General features: G+C 37.2%; 1 protein-coding gene across 1 annotated transcript in view; it reads right to left on the bottom strand.

Moving 5' to 3' along the window:
* Positions 1-13,855, bottom strand: part of zbtb16b (zinc finger and BTB domain containing 16b) — a 43,014-nt gene extending 29,159 nt beyond the window's left edge. Inside the window, exons 1-2 of the mRNA XM_053507861.1 lie at positions 13,782-13,855; positions 11,471-12,739 (exon numbers count right to left, since the gene is read on the bottom strand). Coding sequence (XP_053363836.1) covers positions 11,471-12,681 — 1,211 coding nt within the window. The 5' untranslated portion in view covers positions 12,682-12,739; positions 13,782-13,855. The remainder of the gene's footprint in view (positions 1-11,470; positions 12,740-13,781) is intronic.
* Positions 13,856-15,942: the final 2,087 nt, after the last annotated feature.

Here is a 15,942-nt window from a genome sequence, read left to right as displayed (position 1 = left end):
TTTTCACTGACATTCAATAGTTTTTGAACATCTTCAGGTTTTATTATAGTTCATTATTACCCTTCAATCACTATTATCACCACAGACCGAAGTAATACAAGATAACTTAATGTTTTGTAAAACTGATTAACTGGTAGCACTTAGATCTTAATGGGACTCGGAATGAGTGTTTTATTAAAAGAAGACTTACTCTGATGGCAAACCGGTTACGCCTACAGAAAGAAAACTCATAAAAGACTTATAGACAGGACTGGTATTAAGTGTAAAACATAAATATGTTTCATAAGTTCAAAAGCATCTATTTATTGATAAGGGCTTTACCCTTTTTTGATTTGATCATGCTGTTTATTTATACCTATTCTCAATATGCTAAATATTGATTAAATTCATTAATTTATTTTCTATACTGCTTATCTTGTACACAAAAGTGGAAAGTCTGAAGATCCCAAGAGACTTTAGGCATGAGACGGCCTACACCCTGGACAGGGTGTCAATCCACATGCACACACACACTCACAGAGGCTACAGGCAATTTAGAAATGCCAATTAGCCCAAACTGCATGTCTTTAAATTGTGGAAGGAAACCAGCGTACCAGGAGGAAACTGCATGTACACTTAAATATTCAGTTTGCATGTTCTTCCCATGCTTGGAGAGTTTCCTTTTGGTACTCCGGTTTCTTTCCACAGTCTAAAGACAAGAATCTAAAGTAGTTAGTCTGACGCCTCCACTTATATGATTATTGTTCAGCCACAGAGTGCACTGCAGTTTTAAAGCTGAAAAAAAAAAACGCATCTGCTTAAGCAAAAGACAACTAATGCAAGAAAAACATCGCTCTGTCACACACAAAGAAATACCTTTTAAACAACATCCTGGGTAGAATTTCTTTATTATTCCCGTATATTATTCACCTAGCAATTAAAAACAGCTACTGTGAAGGATCAGTTACCTGAAATGGAGAGCCACAAACACTGCTAAAATATTATTTAGATAAAACAATCCAAGGATAAATGTAAAAGGGAGAGTACAAAGCCTATGAATACACATGGCACTGACTGTTCGCTCAATCACTTGGAAAAACAATTCCAGCTGGACAGAGAAAAACAAATGTGAAAAGATAATGGTCCATTAGTCTCTACAGGCCGTTGTTACACATTCCCATTAAAATTCAGACATTAAAATGTCTACTTTCTCTAAGGAGACAAATCGTTGAACTGTCTGTTTGAGACAGGGCAGAGAGCTTGTGCTTCTGGAGTGGGCCACTAGAAGTGGCTTTGATTAATGGCAGGCCGGGCCCTGCTGGAGCACCTTTCCCACTGAGAGAGCAATTCCAGAAGTGATGTGTGCTGAGGGATACTACAGCACTGCTGAATTACCAATGAGTGTGCTGTAAGAGAGGCAGGGCCAAAAACCTGTAGCCAAACTGAAGAATAGGACAGGAACAAATATAAACATTTAATATATCTTAAGGAAAGTCCCGAAAAAAACCCTTTTCATAATTGGATTCTAACAGATCAATTTGTAATAATTTGTGATAAAACACAATCCAAACCACTGCCGATTCAATGTAAATATTTGGTTAGAAGAACCTGACATGTTTGTAAAAGATGTAGTATACTGTATAAATCACAGTAGAATATTACAGCACACTATCATCACTTCCCAGCTTGGTTTCTACACAATTACTCTAAGATCAGTAACACAAAACTGTAAAAATCTGTCTGAATGACTCCTTTGCCCTGTGCATAAAGTGGAAGATTTGTGAATGACTTTCCTCTTCAACAGAGACTCGATAACCATTGAAAAAATGTTTGCAGTAGTTTATCTTTGCTCTAGAAGCATAGTGACCTGAAGGCATTGTGAGCATGAGAGTTTCATAATAACTACACCACAGAGGAAGGTGCCTACTGAGGCTCAGAGCAATCTTCAGGTTCGATTGTAGGGGTCTTTTACGATTTCTGAAAATGGCCTTCCAGAGGCATTAAATGTCAGGTTGGTGTGAAATAATAAAAGTGTGTCTAATTCTTTTATGCTTTTCTCACCGTCAGTATATGACAGTATTAACAAAATACAGAGAGCATTCTTGCTTCTTTTAACTTTAAGACTGAAGAGTTACATATCACTGGTTTAATAAAGATGGAAGAACTGGTGACAATTCAAAACATGAAAATACAGCTGGAATCCTAATGCTGTATGACATCGTCATATAGCTGTAACTAGGTTGCAACACCAAAAACACAAAAACATTTTTGAAAATTAAAATGAGTTTGATACAATTACGTCAGGATAATTTTGAAGGCATGACCCAAACACACTGTTGGAAATACAACCTCGAAACAACATAATTTATAAAAAATTTACTTACAACATTTATACTTCTTAACATCTATTTGCACATCATCCAACTGCGCATACAAGCGTGGTCCCTTACGTTTAAAACAGAATTCAGACAAGAGAATCACAGAAAGCACTCGTGCATCTCTTAAGTGGTATAGCATTATCTCCTTGTTTAATTTTCTTTCCCAAATATTTTCATCATACTCTACAGCCAAAATGCAGCAAAACCAGTTCTAGTGATAGCAGCAGCAAAAGGCATAATAAATGTTATATTTCACAAAGGGGCAAAAAATGGTGTTTGAACAGTGTCCAAAATGCAAAATGTCTTGATCTTGGCAACATAGACATGAACTGTAAATACTGTACATGATAAACTGAAGGTCAGTGTTACCTTGCTAAAAAATTTAGTTTTTTTTTTTAAGTTTTGTTTTTGTTCATTATATTTGTATTAGTTTGTATGGTGGCCCTATGGACAAAGTGCATACAAAAGTGAAATCACAAACATTGCGAAATCACACTGCAAATCCCAAAACACAACAAAGCCAAAGCACATGCAAACAAGATATTCGCTACGCCGGAAGTGTTCCAGGATGGTGATGTGATGATGTAATGTTTTGCGAAACTGATTAACTGGTAGCACTCAGATCCTAATGGGACTTGGAATGAGTGCTTTATTAAAAGAAGACTTACTCTGACGGCAAACCGGTTATGCCTACAGAAAGAAAACTCATAAAGGATTCATAGATAGTACTAGTATTAAGTGTAAAACATAAATATGTGGCATAAATTCAAAAGCATCTATTCATTGATAAGGACACACTGCAAATCCAAAAACACACCAAAAGCCAAAGCACATGCAAACATGATATTCGCTATGTCGGAAGTGCTCCAGGATGGTGATGTGAAGAGATCGATTTGACCTTGCAATAAGGGGGATGAATGAGGTTGCATAATAAATATTAGAATGCTATGCTGTCATAGTTAGTCCTGCCGGAGTCCCTGCTTGCACTCTGCACTAAATTTACATTCACCTTATACAGCGTGTGACTGTGACCATACCTACCTGTTATCTCTCCTACTCTTCTGCTCTCTCCTCCTTTCTCTCTTCCGCCCTCTCTCTCTTTTCCTCTCCCTGTCTCTCTGTCGAACTATACATGTCGCTCCTGAGCTGCCAGTGATCCAGACCCCTTCTGCCCTCTGGACCTGTCTGACTCATCCTGGTGTCCCGCTTTCTGGTTGGAGATCTCATTGCATGGATGCCCCGTGTGGTCTGCCTGGGACACGTGTGGTGACTTGGGACGGTTTTACTTTTCCACATAGACGGCCTCGGCTGATAAAGACAGCCCTCGTTCTCTAAGGACTCATGACTGTAGTCGCTTGATAATCCAGGACTAGAGTTTCCTAGGGTCTACCTGAGCCTCCAATAACAAACTGAACTCCATATTAACTTAAACACATCTCCTGTTGTACTGAACTTCTAGCCTCCTAACACACAGTATGAATGCAGATCAATCCCTGCTATTCGTTATCACCCAAATGAGGATGGGTTCCCTGTTGAGTCTGGTTCCTCTCAAGGTTTCTTCTTACTGCCATCTTAGGGATTTTTTCCTTGCCACTGTCGCCGTCGTCCTCGGTTTGCTCATCAAGGACAATCTTATGATTTTGATTTATACACATTCACATTTCATACAAACTAAAATAATTCTGTTGATTGAATTGAATTAAATAAAAGCAAATAATTTATATGTATAGATTTAGGAATGTACGGAGAAAACATGAATTGTCTTTACTACTACTTAAACAAAACAATAAACAGATATGTTGCTTACTTGTAAAAAAAAAAAAAAACAGTGTATATAATGAGTCATAAGGTCTACACAGGTAACATTAAAAATATTTAAAAAATGTGCCATAAGTGTTAATAATGTCACAAGCAAACGATTAGCATAACAGATATATAAAATCCAATCAAAGTAACAGCCCACAGTAGCAGAAAACAGACAGGTGGTTGAACGCATTAAAAATCGACATTTAATTAAAATAATCCCAGCAACCACCTGATTGATTTAGAAATAAACTCAATACCTTTGTGTTTTTGTCACTCAACGCTCTGCTGGATGATAAACAAGCATTCAGTATTAAAACTAGCACATTTGGTCAGTATGAAAAGAGGAATGCCCTCATTCTTCTACACTATAAGGGTTGTCAGACCATTCTCAGTAATTCCTAGAGATGGTGGTGTGAGAAAATCCCAGTAGATCAGCAGTTTTAGAAATACTCTGACCAGCCTTTCTGGCACCAACAACCATGCTGTGTTCAAAGTCACTTAAATCAACTTTCTTCCCCATTCTGATGCTCAGTTTAAAATTTAACAGGTTGTCATAAAATTTCTAAATTCCCCCCCAAAAAATGCATTGGGCTGCTGCCATGTAATTGGCTAATTAGATATCTGCAGTAACAAACAATTGAACAGGTGTACCTAATGAGGTGTTATATTATTATATATTATATATTTTATTATTTTCCTTAATCTTCCTAACAATGTTGAATTTCATGGTGTCTTATACAATGTGGATTAATTTTATATACCAGCAGTTCTGACAACAGTGCCATCTATAATTCTAATGATCGGTTTCTGCAGTAGTGGCTCATTTATATTATTTGAAGACTACAGTAAGAGAAGTTTTGCTTTCCAGTTTCTCAATAACATGACAAGCTATCTTTTATTTAGTCTATCAATTATTTGAAACATTTGCCTTCCAAGTGCATACAGACATTTTCCTAAAAACACTAGCCCTACTGTGTGTCTGGAAGAGTAATGTATACCATACATTTTTATTTTGTTACTATTTACAAACTCCTTGAGAACAATCCACAAACCTCACTAATGTTTAAAAAAATTTTTTTTTTAATTAACAGATTGTCAAAAAAAAAAAAAGGCTGTACTCCCCATAGCTACTTCCACCACACACACACACACACACACACACACACACACATAAAAGAAGGTTTAAACACAAGAAACAATTCTAGAGAAGGGATAAAAACCACCATAGGAGGGCCAGAGGTCAGTGGATTGACCTGACCCCAAAGGAGTTGACCTGTAATGTTTTCAGTGGAGATAAGGCCTGAATGCATCCTGTGTGTGACTGATAATATGCTCAGGGGGACAATGTGATACAGAAGGACTTAAAGTCTTGACCAACAGGATTCCGGAGGTTCTTATAGATGTCAGAGATTTAAAGATCTTTCAATAGCCAGGTAGGGGTTGGGTTACTAATGAGGCATGACAAAGCAAACCCTCCCCCTTTACAGATTTTTAGGTTTTAGGTACATCTCCTTACAGGTTTGTAAGGCTATCTACTACTGACTTAAAGGCTATTAATGTTGTATAATTGTCTACTTACACTCATATTTGAGCCATCATGTTTTAAGTGAGTACTTTAAGCGTAGGCCACTATGCTAAAAGTAGCCTCTTTGACACCTATAGTCCATTTGGTGATCAATTGATCTATTTACAAGTTTAAAGGCATCTATGCTTTTGGTTTAAAGTTGTGATTCTGGAGCACAGATGGATGTAAGTTGAGTAAACAAAAGAATGAAAAGAAAAGCTGTAGTTAAGAGGACAATGGAGCTTCTTTCAAGCCCTGAGGGGGTCTGCAAACACGGCATGTTTCCCAGGATTAACAAAAAACTGAAATGTGAACAAAAAGAGCTTCAGTCATGTTGTTGCTTATTTTATATGATTACCGATTGATCAAACTGGTCAAACCAAGCCTAATTCAATTTTACTCTAAACACACAACTGACGATAGGAAAAATAATGCCTGGCCAAAATTGGCTTGCATTAAACAAAGACTAAATTACAGGAATTTAATTAATTTCATTAATTAAAAAAAAAAAAAAAATTAGGTTATAAAACGTCAAATAACTTATTAAAACCTGGACAGATAGTGCTAGATCACCAGCTTTATGAAAGAACTAGTCTGATGAGTCCCGATTAATGATATTTTAGAGTGATGGGCGCATCAGGGTAAGAATGGAAGTGCATGAAGTGATGCACACATTGTGATGTGGGCATTGTGCCCACTGTACAAGCCCTTAGAGGCAGTGTTATGATCTGGAGTCTCTTTAGCTGGTCAGTTCTAGGCTCAGTAAAACGAAATCAGCTAATGCCCTGAACATACTGAATGATTAAGTTATCCCTCCAATGGATTTTCTTTCCTGATGGGATGGGTATATTCCAGGACTCAAATTGTGAAAGAATGGTTTTCACACATAAATTATCCACCATGATGAATCTGATAATCAAATCTAAATACCGTAGAATAAAAAATTCATGTGTGACTTATTATATTTTGGCCAGGTGGTGTATATGTTTGAAGGTTGTCCTGTAGGACTCCTGTTCCCTAAGACAGTCACATGATATGACATTCAAGAACTAATATTTTGCAACATTTTCTGTTTACTATCATTTACTATCATGTTGAAAACCTGTGTGATGTTACTTTACTCAAATGCTGAAGAAAGTATTATTATTTTTGTATTGGGGAAATAGTATGCTGTGACAAAAATCTACGGTATGTCAGTATTGCAATTTCATAATTAGTTCTTTAAACAAATCATAACAAATATAACAATACTTTTGATGAAATAGACAACCATGATTATATCAGAAAAAAAAGGAAGTATTAATTGCAATTTGTATGATATTAAATGTGAATGTAATGATGGTCACATATTTTATTCAGTTTTGCAGCAAAGTCTCTTGGTCTATTAATTTATGGTTATGAAATCCATTTGTGGTTCCCCTTAGCTGAAAATCTTTAATGTCTTTTAAGTCTGGGGCACTTAAAGAGCACCCATTTCAGAGAATCACCAAGCTGCTCTTTTTTCCTGCCCCTCATGAATCATCTGCAAGGAAAAAGAGATTCCATAGCTCTCAAGTTGTGTTTCCAGAATATCTGGCACTTATGTATTTATTCGGCTGAAGTGTATTTTGGGGATACATCTCAACTACATTAACCCCAAATATACAGATACATTACAAATTGCAACATCTATAATAAGAGCATTAAATGCAACCTCATATTTATGTGAAAACTAAGGGACGGTTCTATTGATTATGATTAAGTATTTTTAGTGCATCACTTTTTCCACATTGTGTGTTATAGTGTTAGACCTGTCTTATGGATTTTGGGACCTTTTATTACATGTTGTTTGGAGATATTGGACATTCACAAGTACTAAGATGAATATTCACAGGTTACAGTAAAAGGTTTTACAATTGATTAATTATTTAGATTCTTCAAATATTCATATTCAGTGTCTAAATTAAATGAAATCTTATTATTCTGTAGGATCAAATACTGTCACATAAGGTTCTTTATAGGCAATTCTAATAATAATACTTTAAAAAATCCTATAATAATCAATATTACATAAAGGATAAGTGCCGGTAAACTCAGCAAAGAACAACATTTTTAAAACCTAAAATTGTTCCACTCCATTTTAACCTTGAAATATCATTACTTCAGTTGTCTGAATAAAAAACAAATGTTTCACCAGTAGATCAAAAACATAATTTTTGATATAAGAATACGGATAATAATCTCCATCAATAATTTTGCTCCTTGATCCTGAGATACGAGGGCAAACTACTTACACGTGTACTTGAAAGAAAAATGCATATTCCTCAGGAGACGTGAATGTGTAAATTGATATAATTTCATGTCTTATGTGCTGTCTTCTCTCTGCAAAGCAGTTTTCCCTATCAGATACAATGGAGAATAAAGAAGTGTATATTGAGATTGCTGAGACTGCATGCTGTATATAAGTCGACCAAACCACCTGTTAACAGGTGAGAACTACAGAAATTATGCCCAGACTCCATCATTTTTATTATTTATTCTTCGTCCTTTCATCAGTTAATGTTTATTAAATTCTTATTCATCACTACTTATATCAATTGCAATTTTAAGAGATTTCAGTCACTTTCTTTGGAAGGGTACCAAGACATTTGTATATGTGTGTGATGTGGTTCTCCAAATATTTGCTCATGTCTTAAATCTTTGCCAAAACATGAATCAGAACATAAAGAGGCCAATGCCAATTTAAAAGTATAGTGTATATTTACTTCTTGCACAATCAACTGCGATAAATGTTTTATCAGGGCTAAGTGCCTCCTCTCTCTCTTTTCAGGATAAAAAGGAAAGTTTCTTTCCAACACAAGGCTTCCTTATTGGTAAGTGCATCAGATTATTTGGTTTTAACAAAGCAAGATTCTGTGGAACCAATCACAACTGTAATGACAATGGTCATAAGAGAAAAAAATCAGCCACACACTTTAGCCCTTTGCAGTGATCCTTATCTACCTCCCAGGGTTTTACAACTTTATGCATATTAAATGTCATTTCGAGGTAACCATCCATCATAAAAGTCAATGTTCCTAAGAGTTGTTTGCTTTTAGTTTCTCCTAGATTAATATTTTCACAAAGGTAAATACATAAAGCAGACATTCCTGAAATATTCTCTTGCCTTTGTGTTTTGATGGCAGGAGTCCAGAAACCTGGGCAGGTGTCACTGGGTTCAGTTTGGTTGTAGTAATAAATAAAATCAGTATCAGGTGTGGTGCAATTCTCTCTCGTTCTCCCTATCACCAGTTCGTTCTCTTACTCTCTAGAGGGGGTAAACTCACTCTCAACCTATCTTTATAACAGAATTACATAAAGTTATAAGGCTTATATACACATATATAAACCCCGTCTTCTATTTGGTGTACAGGGGACAAGCCATTTGACTGTCTCTCAAATACAAAACATTGTACATACAGTATTACAAGTCGCAACAAAGCCTATGGATATTAAAACTTTTTGGAGTGAGTCTGACAGTGTAAATAACTAACAGCAATTTATAATAAATAATTAAGCGATATCACAAGAGAGAGAGTGCTGTTGTGCTAAATATCAGCACGGCTGATATGTGACAGTAGGCATGAGGCCGCAGCTCACGTAATGAAGATATCACAGTAATGCTGGTTATTCAATACAACACGATCTCAAGAGTCATATTGCTTTTATAAAATTGTCCCAAAACACCACATATTATCAAGGGATTTAGGATTCAGCCTTGTGTTAGAGCAAGTTAATTTTATAGCTCACACGAGCTGTGAAAAGAATAAAACAAACAGTGCAATGACTTAGAAATGACTAAATAGACGTAAGTGTTGTATAGGGTGACAATGGTATCAGATGTGTTTTCTTGCTGAAAATGCTTCTGCGACTGTTTTTGAATGTAGGTTTTGGCAGGCAGCTGCTCTCCCCTCTTTCCAGTACCGTGGACTATACTGAGCTAATTTCACCCATGCTGTGAATGTTGATGTAATTAACAATTGTTAAATTACCTTTTATGTGGAATGATTACATATAGTTAAACGTCACAGTTTGGTGTGAATTTTTATGAATCAGCCTCTCGTCCAATCAGACTACTCGGTTGGAAATAACTGTTGTATAAAGTAATATACAGGGAATCAATGTGCTTATTCTTCAAACAAAGTTTCAACAGAGATTTCAACCAATATTTCTCTTAAAAGTGTTTTCGAAGTCAATTAAAGACTAAATAAAAACAATAAAACAAAAGAATATTTTTAATAAAAACAAAAGATTAGTTTTTTTATTTAATATCTATGCAAATACATGAATATTTAACTATATAAAGCCTCATTTGCATAAACAAATCTCATTTTAGTTTTAGGATTTTACATTCACTATAGATTGTTTTTAATACTGTGTTCAATTGTAATGTCTTGCCTTAAAAAGCAAAAAAAAAAAAGAACCAATAAAACTATTATCACCTTGCATGTGCAAAAGATATGTTTTCATTTTCTAATATTAAGTTTCTGGTTGTGAGTCAAGTTACTAAATTTGCCTTGGTCTCTTAAGTATTTTTTATTTTTTTTAAAAAGCATTCTGCATATTATATTAAATGTTTTGCTCCTCTAAGATTTTCACCTCTACATGAAATGAGACACATGAAATGCACTTTGGAATTGCAAATACCTTGTATATATGAGGGGTGTTCAATATTTGAGGGGTGTTCAAGTCAAACCGGGACTTTTCTCATGAATAAAGGTATAAAAAAAACACATTTGCCGGAGACTTAGAACCCACTGCAACTGTTCCTTTGACCATTCAGGAAGTGGAATGCCTGATGCTTAAAAATTGTGGGGTAACTTGTCACCAACTTATGGAAGGAACACATTTGTCTGTGGAAACTGTACACACAACCATTAACGAACAACACTTGCACATCACAGAACCTCAGCTGGGAGTTATTGCGACATCTCCCATACAGTCCTGATCTCACTACATATGTTTGGGCGTACGTTAGTGTAGCATGGAATTATAATTAGAAATAAAGGGAATTTTTACTCTCATAACTAGTTGTTATTCTGCACAATTCAAAGTTCCGATTTGACTTGAACGTCCCTCGTAATAAATGCATGTATACATATAAAAGTATACATTTATATTTATTGAGATGACTTTTGGCACAATATGGAGTTGGTAATATTACTGAAAATTAATTACTTATAAAAAGACTATAAATCATGTGATCAGATTTCAAACTGCCGTCCTATGTGAACTTTACTTTGATTAAAATTGTTTGGTGCCACTTTGTCTCTACTTTTAGGAATTCGTTACAGTTTACTTGCGTCTCTCTCTTTGTAATTCTGTGTCAGTCATGTTTCTCCCTAAAATATTATAATGATCCCTAGCCATGTGACTAAGTACAGTATGCCTTTCAGAAACATCCAAGAACTGTGGTTACTGGTAACTGCATTACTTTTAATGTGATCAGGATCTTAATCCCTCAAGATCTCAGCCCTCTTATCAATAATAAATAATTAAAACTGGATAAGTTTTAAACAGTGGGTTTATATACTGTATTTAAAAAAGGAGAATAATTTCTAAAGAGGTCATTTATCTGTGTGCATATAAAATTTATAAGAAAAACAAAAATATATGTTTTAGACAGAGACCCTCAATCAATTATGCTAGGAAAGTGTTTGTTAGAGGTGAATCCAGTAGACAGACAGACAGACAGACAGGCACTACAATAAAGATTTTGCCCCACCTGTGTTGCTCTGCAGTCTCACTATCCAGTAGCTCCATGTCACACACACTGCAGCGCTCCCTCTGGCCCTCATGCCTTGCACCTGCTGTGCAATTGCTCAGTTTACTGAAGAACTCCCGCTGAATGAAGCTCTGGTGAAAGAGACCGCCGTAGGCACCAAAGTCTGCAGACATAGCAAGGGTGGGTGGCATGTGCAGAGATGAAGCCATGGATACAGATATGGGCAGCATGTTCTCATTCTTATGGTTATACAATGTTGCAAGATGTCTCTCAGCCAGACTGGCAACGTTTGCTGGTCCCACTTGGCTGGCATCTCCATGTGATTCAGGAACACCATCAGTGGAATGGAGCTCCCTAGCACTAGTGATGACGGTGCCTCTAGTGGGGGTTCCCGGAGTGCCTCTGTGCTGTTTGGACTCGCTGATGCCATCTCCATTTCTAGAAGAGCTACCCTCGTGGCCGTCCTCCTCATCCACTTGCATCATTTCAGTCTTAATCTTTTCTAGCAATGGAGAAGAGTTTTCCTGGGGGAAAGGGAGGCCTTGTTGAACAGTCCCTGCCAGGAGAGACTGGCCAATGCTCATCAAACTTTCTACAGCAGCCCTCGTGGGGCTGATGGTATTAAGGCCCAGTGGCGCTGACACTAAAGGCTTCTTGTCAATCATGTTGCCTATGGCCAGTCGATGGCGGCCAGCAGAGCTGTAGTTACCCTCCTGTATGGAATGTTTTTTAGACAGAAAAGTGCTCTTTAAATACTTCATCCGACGCTCATCATCATCTTCTGTGCCATTCTCATTTGTGTTTACGTCCATGTCGTTTTCTTCAGATGACTGAATGGTCTCCAAGATCTTCAGACACTGCTCCTCTAAGTACTCGATTTCCAGGATCTCTGCAGCATATAGCAGGTCATCTAAATCTTCAAGTTTAGCCTGGAGTGTGGCAGTGTAAGCATATTCCAGGATCTGCTGGAAGGTCTTTGGTGAGAGAAAATCCAGAGTGTAGTGTTGGCTATTTCGATGGAACAGGATCTCAAACATCTTGCTGACGCACGCCAGTACAGTTCTGTGGGCATGGAACTCCTGGCTGTCCACCATAATGACCACATCGCACAATGTCCCCGACAGACGCATCTGGTTAGCCTTCTGCAGGAGACTTGCCGGGTGCCCAGGGTTTTGGAGATGGATAACGCCCATTTTAGTCAAATCCATCATAGCAGCATTAACAAAAACATGTCACGGCTTTGTCCTCTTGCTTCTTACTTCTTTTAACCTGAGAAGGATTCAAGAGAAAGGGGTGTTAACCACTGGGAAAGGTTGTCATACAAGATTAAAAAAGACTAAATAAATACTGTATGTTCAAACTTATCTCAGCTAGCTGTAGTGCATCTTTAAAATGATCATATAGAGCTATTTTTAAAAGCATTTTATAAGTAATGGGAAGCAGGCATAGAATTGCAATCCATTGAGTTATTATAGTGTGATATATATTAATGAGGGTTAAATTAGAAGAGTGCGTTTTAAATGAAGAAAAACGTGAATCTAAAAGCAGCAAATCAACAGATGTCTGACACCCTGGTCGGCTTGATTATGTGCACCTAAAGTGCTCCACTCTCCTAAGAGATATCTCCTAATTGATTTCCCTAAGACAAACCGAGATGACTATGGGACGATGACCATTATTATTACAGCTCAACGGTCGCTCAAATCTATCTCGTCGCGCACGTGCAAAGAGAAACCGTAAACACGTCGATAACAACGCCGTAAAAGTATCCCGATGCCATTTCAGAAATAACATCTCGTTTCCAGAGGCATGCTTGAAGAGGCAACAATTTGCATGCCATGCCACAGGCAGAAACGTGCCAGTTCCATCCCATCCTTATGCATGGGTCTCACTCTTCATTAATCACGCACAGAGCACCAAAACACAGCGGAGATGATAAACGAAGGTCGTAATCTGATAACTGATACTAGATTATATCGGCAGCAGCACTAAATCAATAAGATCACCTGCGCTCGCGATGTGGCGGTGGCACCTGCCTGACAAGTTGCAATAATAATAACAATATTGATAATATTACTACTAATAATAATGTAGCACTGTCTACTTAATTTGTATGCTGTAGACATTTTGTAAAAAAAAAAAAAAAAAGTAATTAATTACACTGAGCTGGTGTTTCGCAAACGCCAAGCGCAAATGTTTCGTGACTTTAATGTGATCAGGTATTGTTATAATAATCTCGGACTCTTGTTGGCGTTAAACAAACAGTCTTAAAAAACGTAAAAGTATACAATAAAGGAAGAGAGTAACTTACCTCTCACTGTCCGCGCGCGATTCAACAGCTGTTTATTAAGGCGTTACGAGCGCAGCGCGCGAGCGAGCTGGATTCACAGAACCCGCTTCACGCGCACGGAGTCAGTGCGCGGCCAGCCAACCAGCGGCGCGAAGTGACGTCAGGACATTGAGTCACAATATGCGTTTAAAACGCGGGTCTGAGACGTCGCGCGGCACTGATGGGTCATTAACACGGACTTTCGCGTGTGTCTCTACACAGAATAGCTGCGATTACCAACCGGACCGAATAATGTCCCAGTTTCAGGACACACGTCTATATATGTTTGCAGACACGCACTGTAAAAAAATTCGGGTCTGTCTGTTTCTTGTAGAAGTTAGGAAGGTTGTGTGTAGTCCATGTGAACGAGTATAACTTTGTAGTCATGTGTCTGCAAGGAGCAGGGGCTCCTTATTTCTCATACCCATGGTTAGATACACAACAACAACAACAAAACTCTTTCATTGTCTATACGGTTTTATCATGTATACCCGGTCTGGGGGTGGGGGGGGATTCCTGAGTCACAGTTGGGACTGTGGAAGGAAAACGGAGTACCAGAAGGAAACCCACCGAACACTGGGAGATCATGCATTCACACACACCCAAGGTGAGAATTGAACCCTATCCCTGAAGGTCCAGGGCGACAGGGCTAAGCACTAAGCCAAGGTGCCACACAGCAAAACTCCCAGTGTGGAATTATATATCTAACTGGCCCACACAAAAAACTTTGAAAGTGTTTAAAACTGGAAATTTTGTACAGAATCCTGCTTCTTTCAGGCGCAACAGTGTTTCCGTGGATACAGGGGCTGATTAATGGACAGTGTGCAGCGACGAGATTATTTTTAATTATTTAAAGTTAGTTAAAAGAAAATAGTCCCTTGACCCTTATTTGGTCATTAGAAACATATTTAATGCATTTTTGTGCAATATTGTCAGTGACATGCTGTGTAATATTTGTAGGATGTTGCCCTAAATTACTTATTTGGTAAAACAATATAAGGGGGCCCCCACACAAGGAACAGCCTAGGGGCCCATAACCATGTTAATCCTTAACCCTAGTGTTGTTCATGGTTTTACATAATATGTACAATTTCATGTGTTCTCCACATCCATGTTGGATAAGTTTAAATTTCCCCAATGTGCAAATGAGTGTATAAATGTGTTTATAATCCTCGTGGCCTAAGCAGTAGTAGTGTGTTCCTGTCAGACTCTGAAGCTCCAAAACATTTAGCAGGATAAAAAAGTTACTAAAGATGAATTAATCTTCACAATACTGAAGATTTCAAAACTGTGAAATAACACATGTCATATTAGGTAATTAGGTTAGGAACAACACTACAGTAAAATTTTTTTTAAGACACAAAGGTCAGCTGTTGTGGAATAGCTGTAACTAGAACAGTACTGTCAAGTGCATTTGCAAAACCTATCAAGCACCATGATGAAACTGGCTCTCATGGAAAAAATCCCATGAAAGAAAGACCAAAATTTACCTCTAATGCAGAGGACAAGTTCATTTGGGTTACCAGCCTCAAAAATCACCAATTAACAGCACCTTAGATTAAAGTCATGGTGAAGGCTTTACAGAGCATACTTTCTGTTCAAAGTAGATTATTGCACAATTCAAATGCCTTCAGCATTGGTTTACAGTATAAAAAGAAAGAAAAATCAGGAAACACGTATTGAATTAAAAGGTGTGTCCAAACAATGGTGTAACTGGTATTTAATTGCCTGGACCTGAGTACAAAATAAATATTATTTTGTTGGTTTGTATTTTATTTATGTTTCATTTATAGAATTTAGATAAAGTGACCAGAATGTACTATTGTTTTGTTGCTCCACTGAAAGGTTTTATCAGTGCTACTCTCTAGGAAAATATATATTACAGGACTTTTAAACTTTTTAGATGGCTGGAACTCTTTACAACATTTCTGAGAACATTTATTTGAATTTTATTTTGCAAAGTAACTTTAGTGAAATCCAGAAGAACATTTAGATCTCTACCAAAAAGGCCAAAAGGTATGATGGCTTCTGAGATGAGAAACCTAAAGATGAACCAGACTGATTCCTCTTCTGGTCAGCATTCAATAGTAGAAATATCATTAAAATTGCTCATGCTCAAATATACTACTGTAGGTGGCTTAAA

Source organism: Clarias gariepinus, chromosome 11, assembly GCF_024256425.1.
Source record: "Clarias gariepinus isolate MV-2021 ecotype Netherlands chromosome 11, CGAR_prim_01v2, whole genome shotgun sequence".
NCBI classification, from domain to species: domain Eukaryota; kingdom Metazoa; phylum Chordata; class Actinopteri; order Siluriformes; family Clariidae; genus Clarias; species Clarias gariepinus.
The sequence above is the reverse complement of the archived record's forward strand: the minus strand, read 5'-3'. Positions and strand labels throughout refer to the sequence as shown.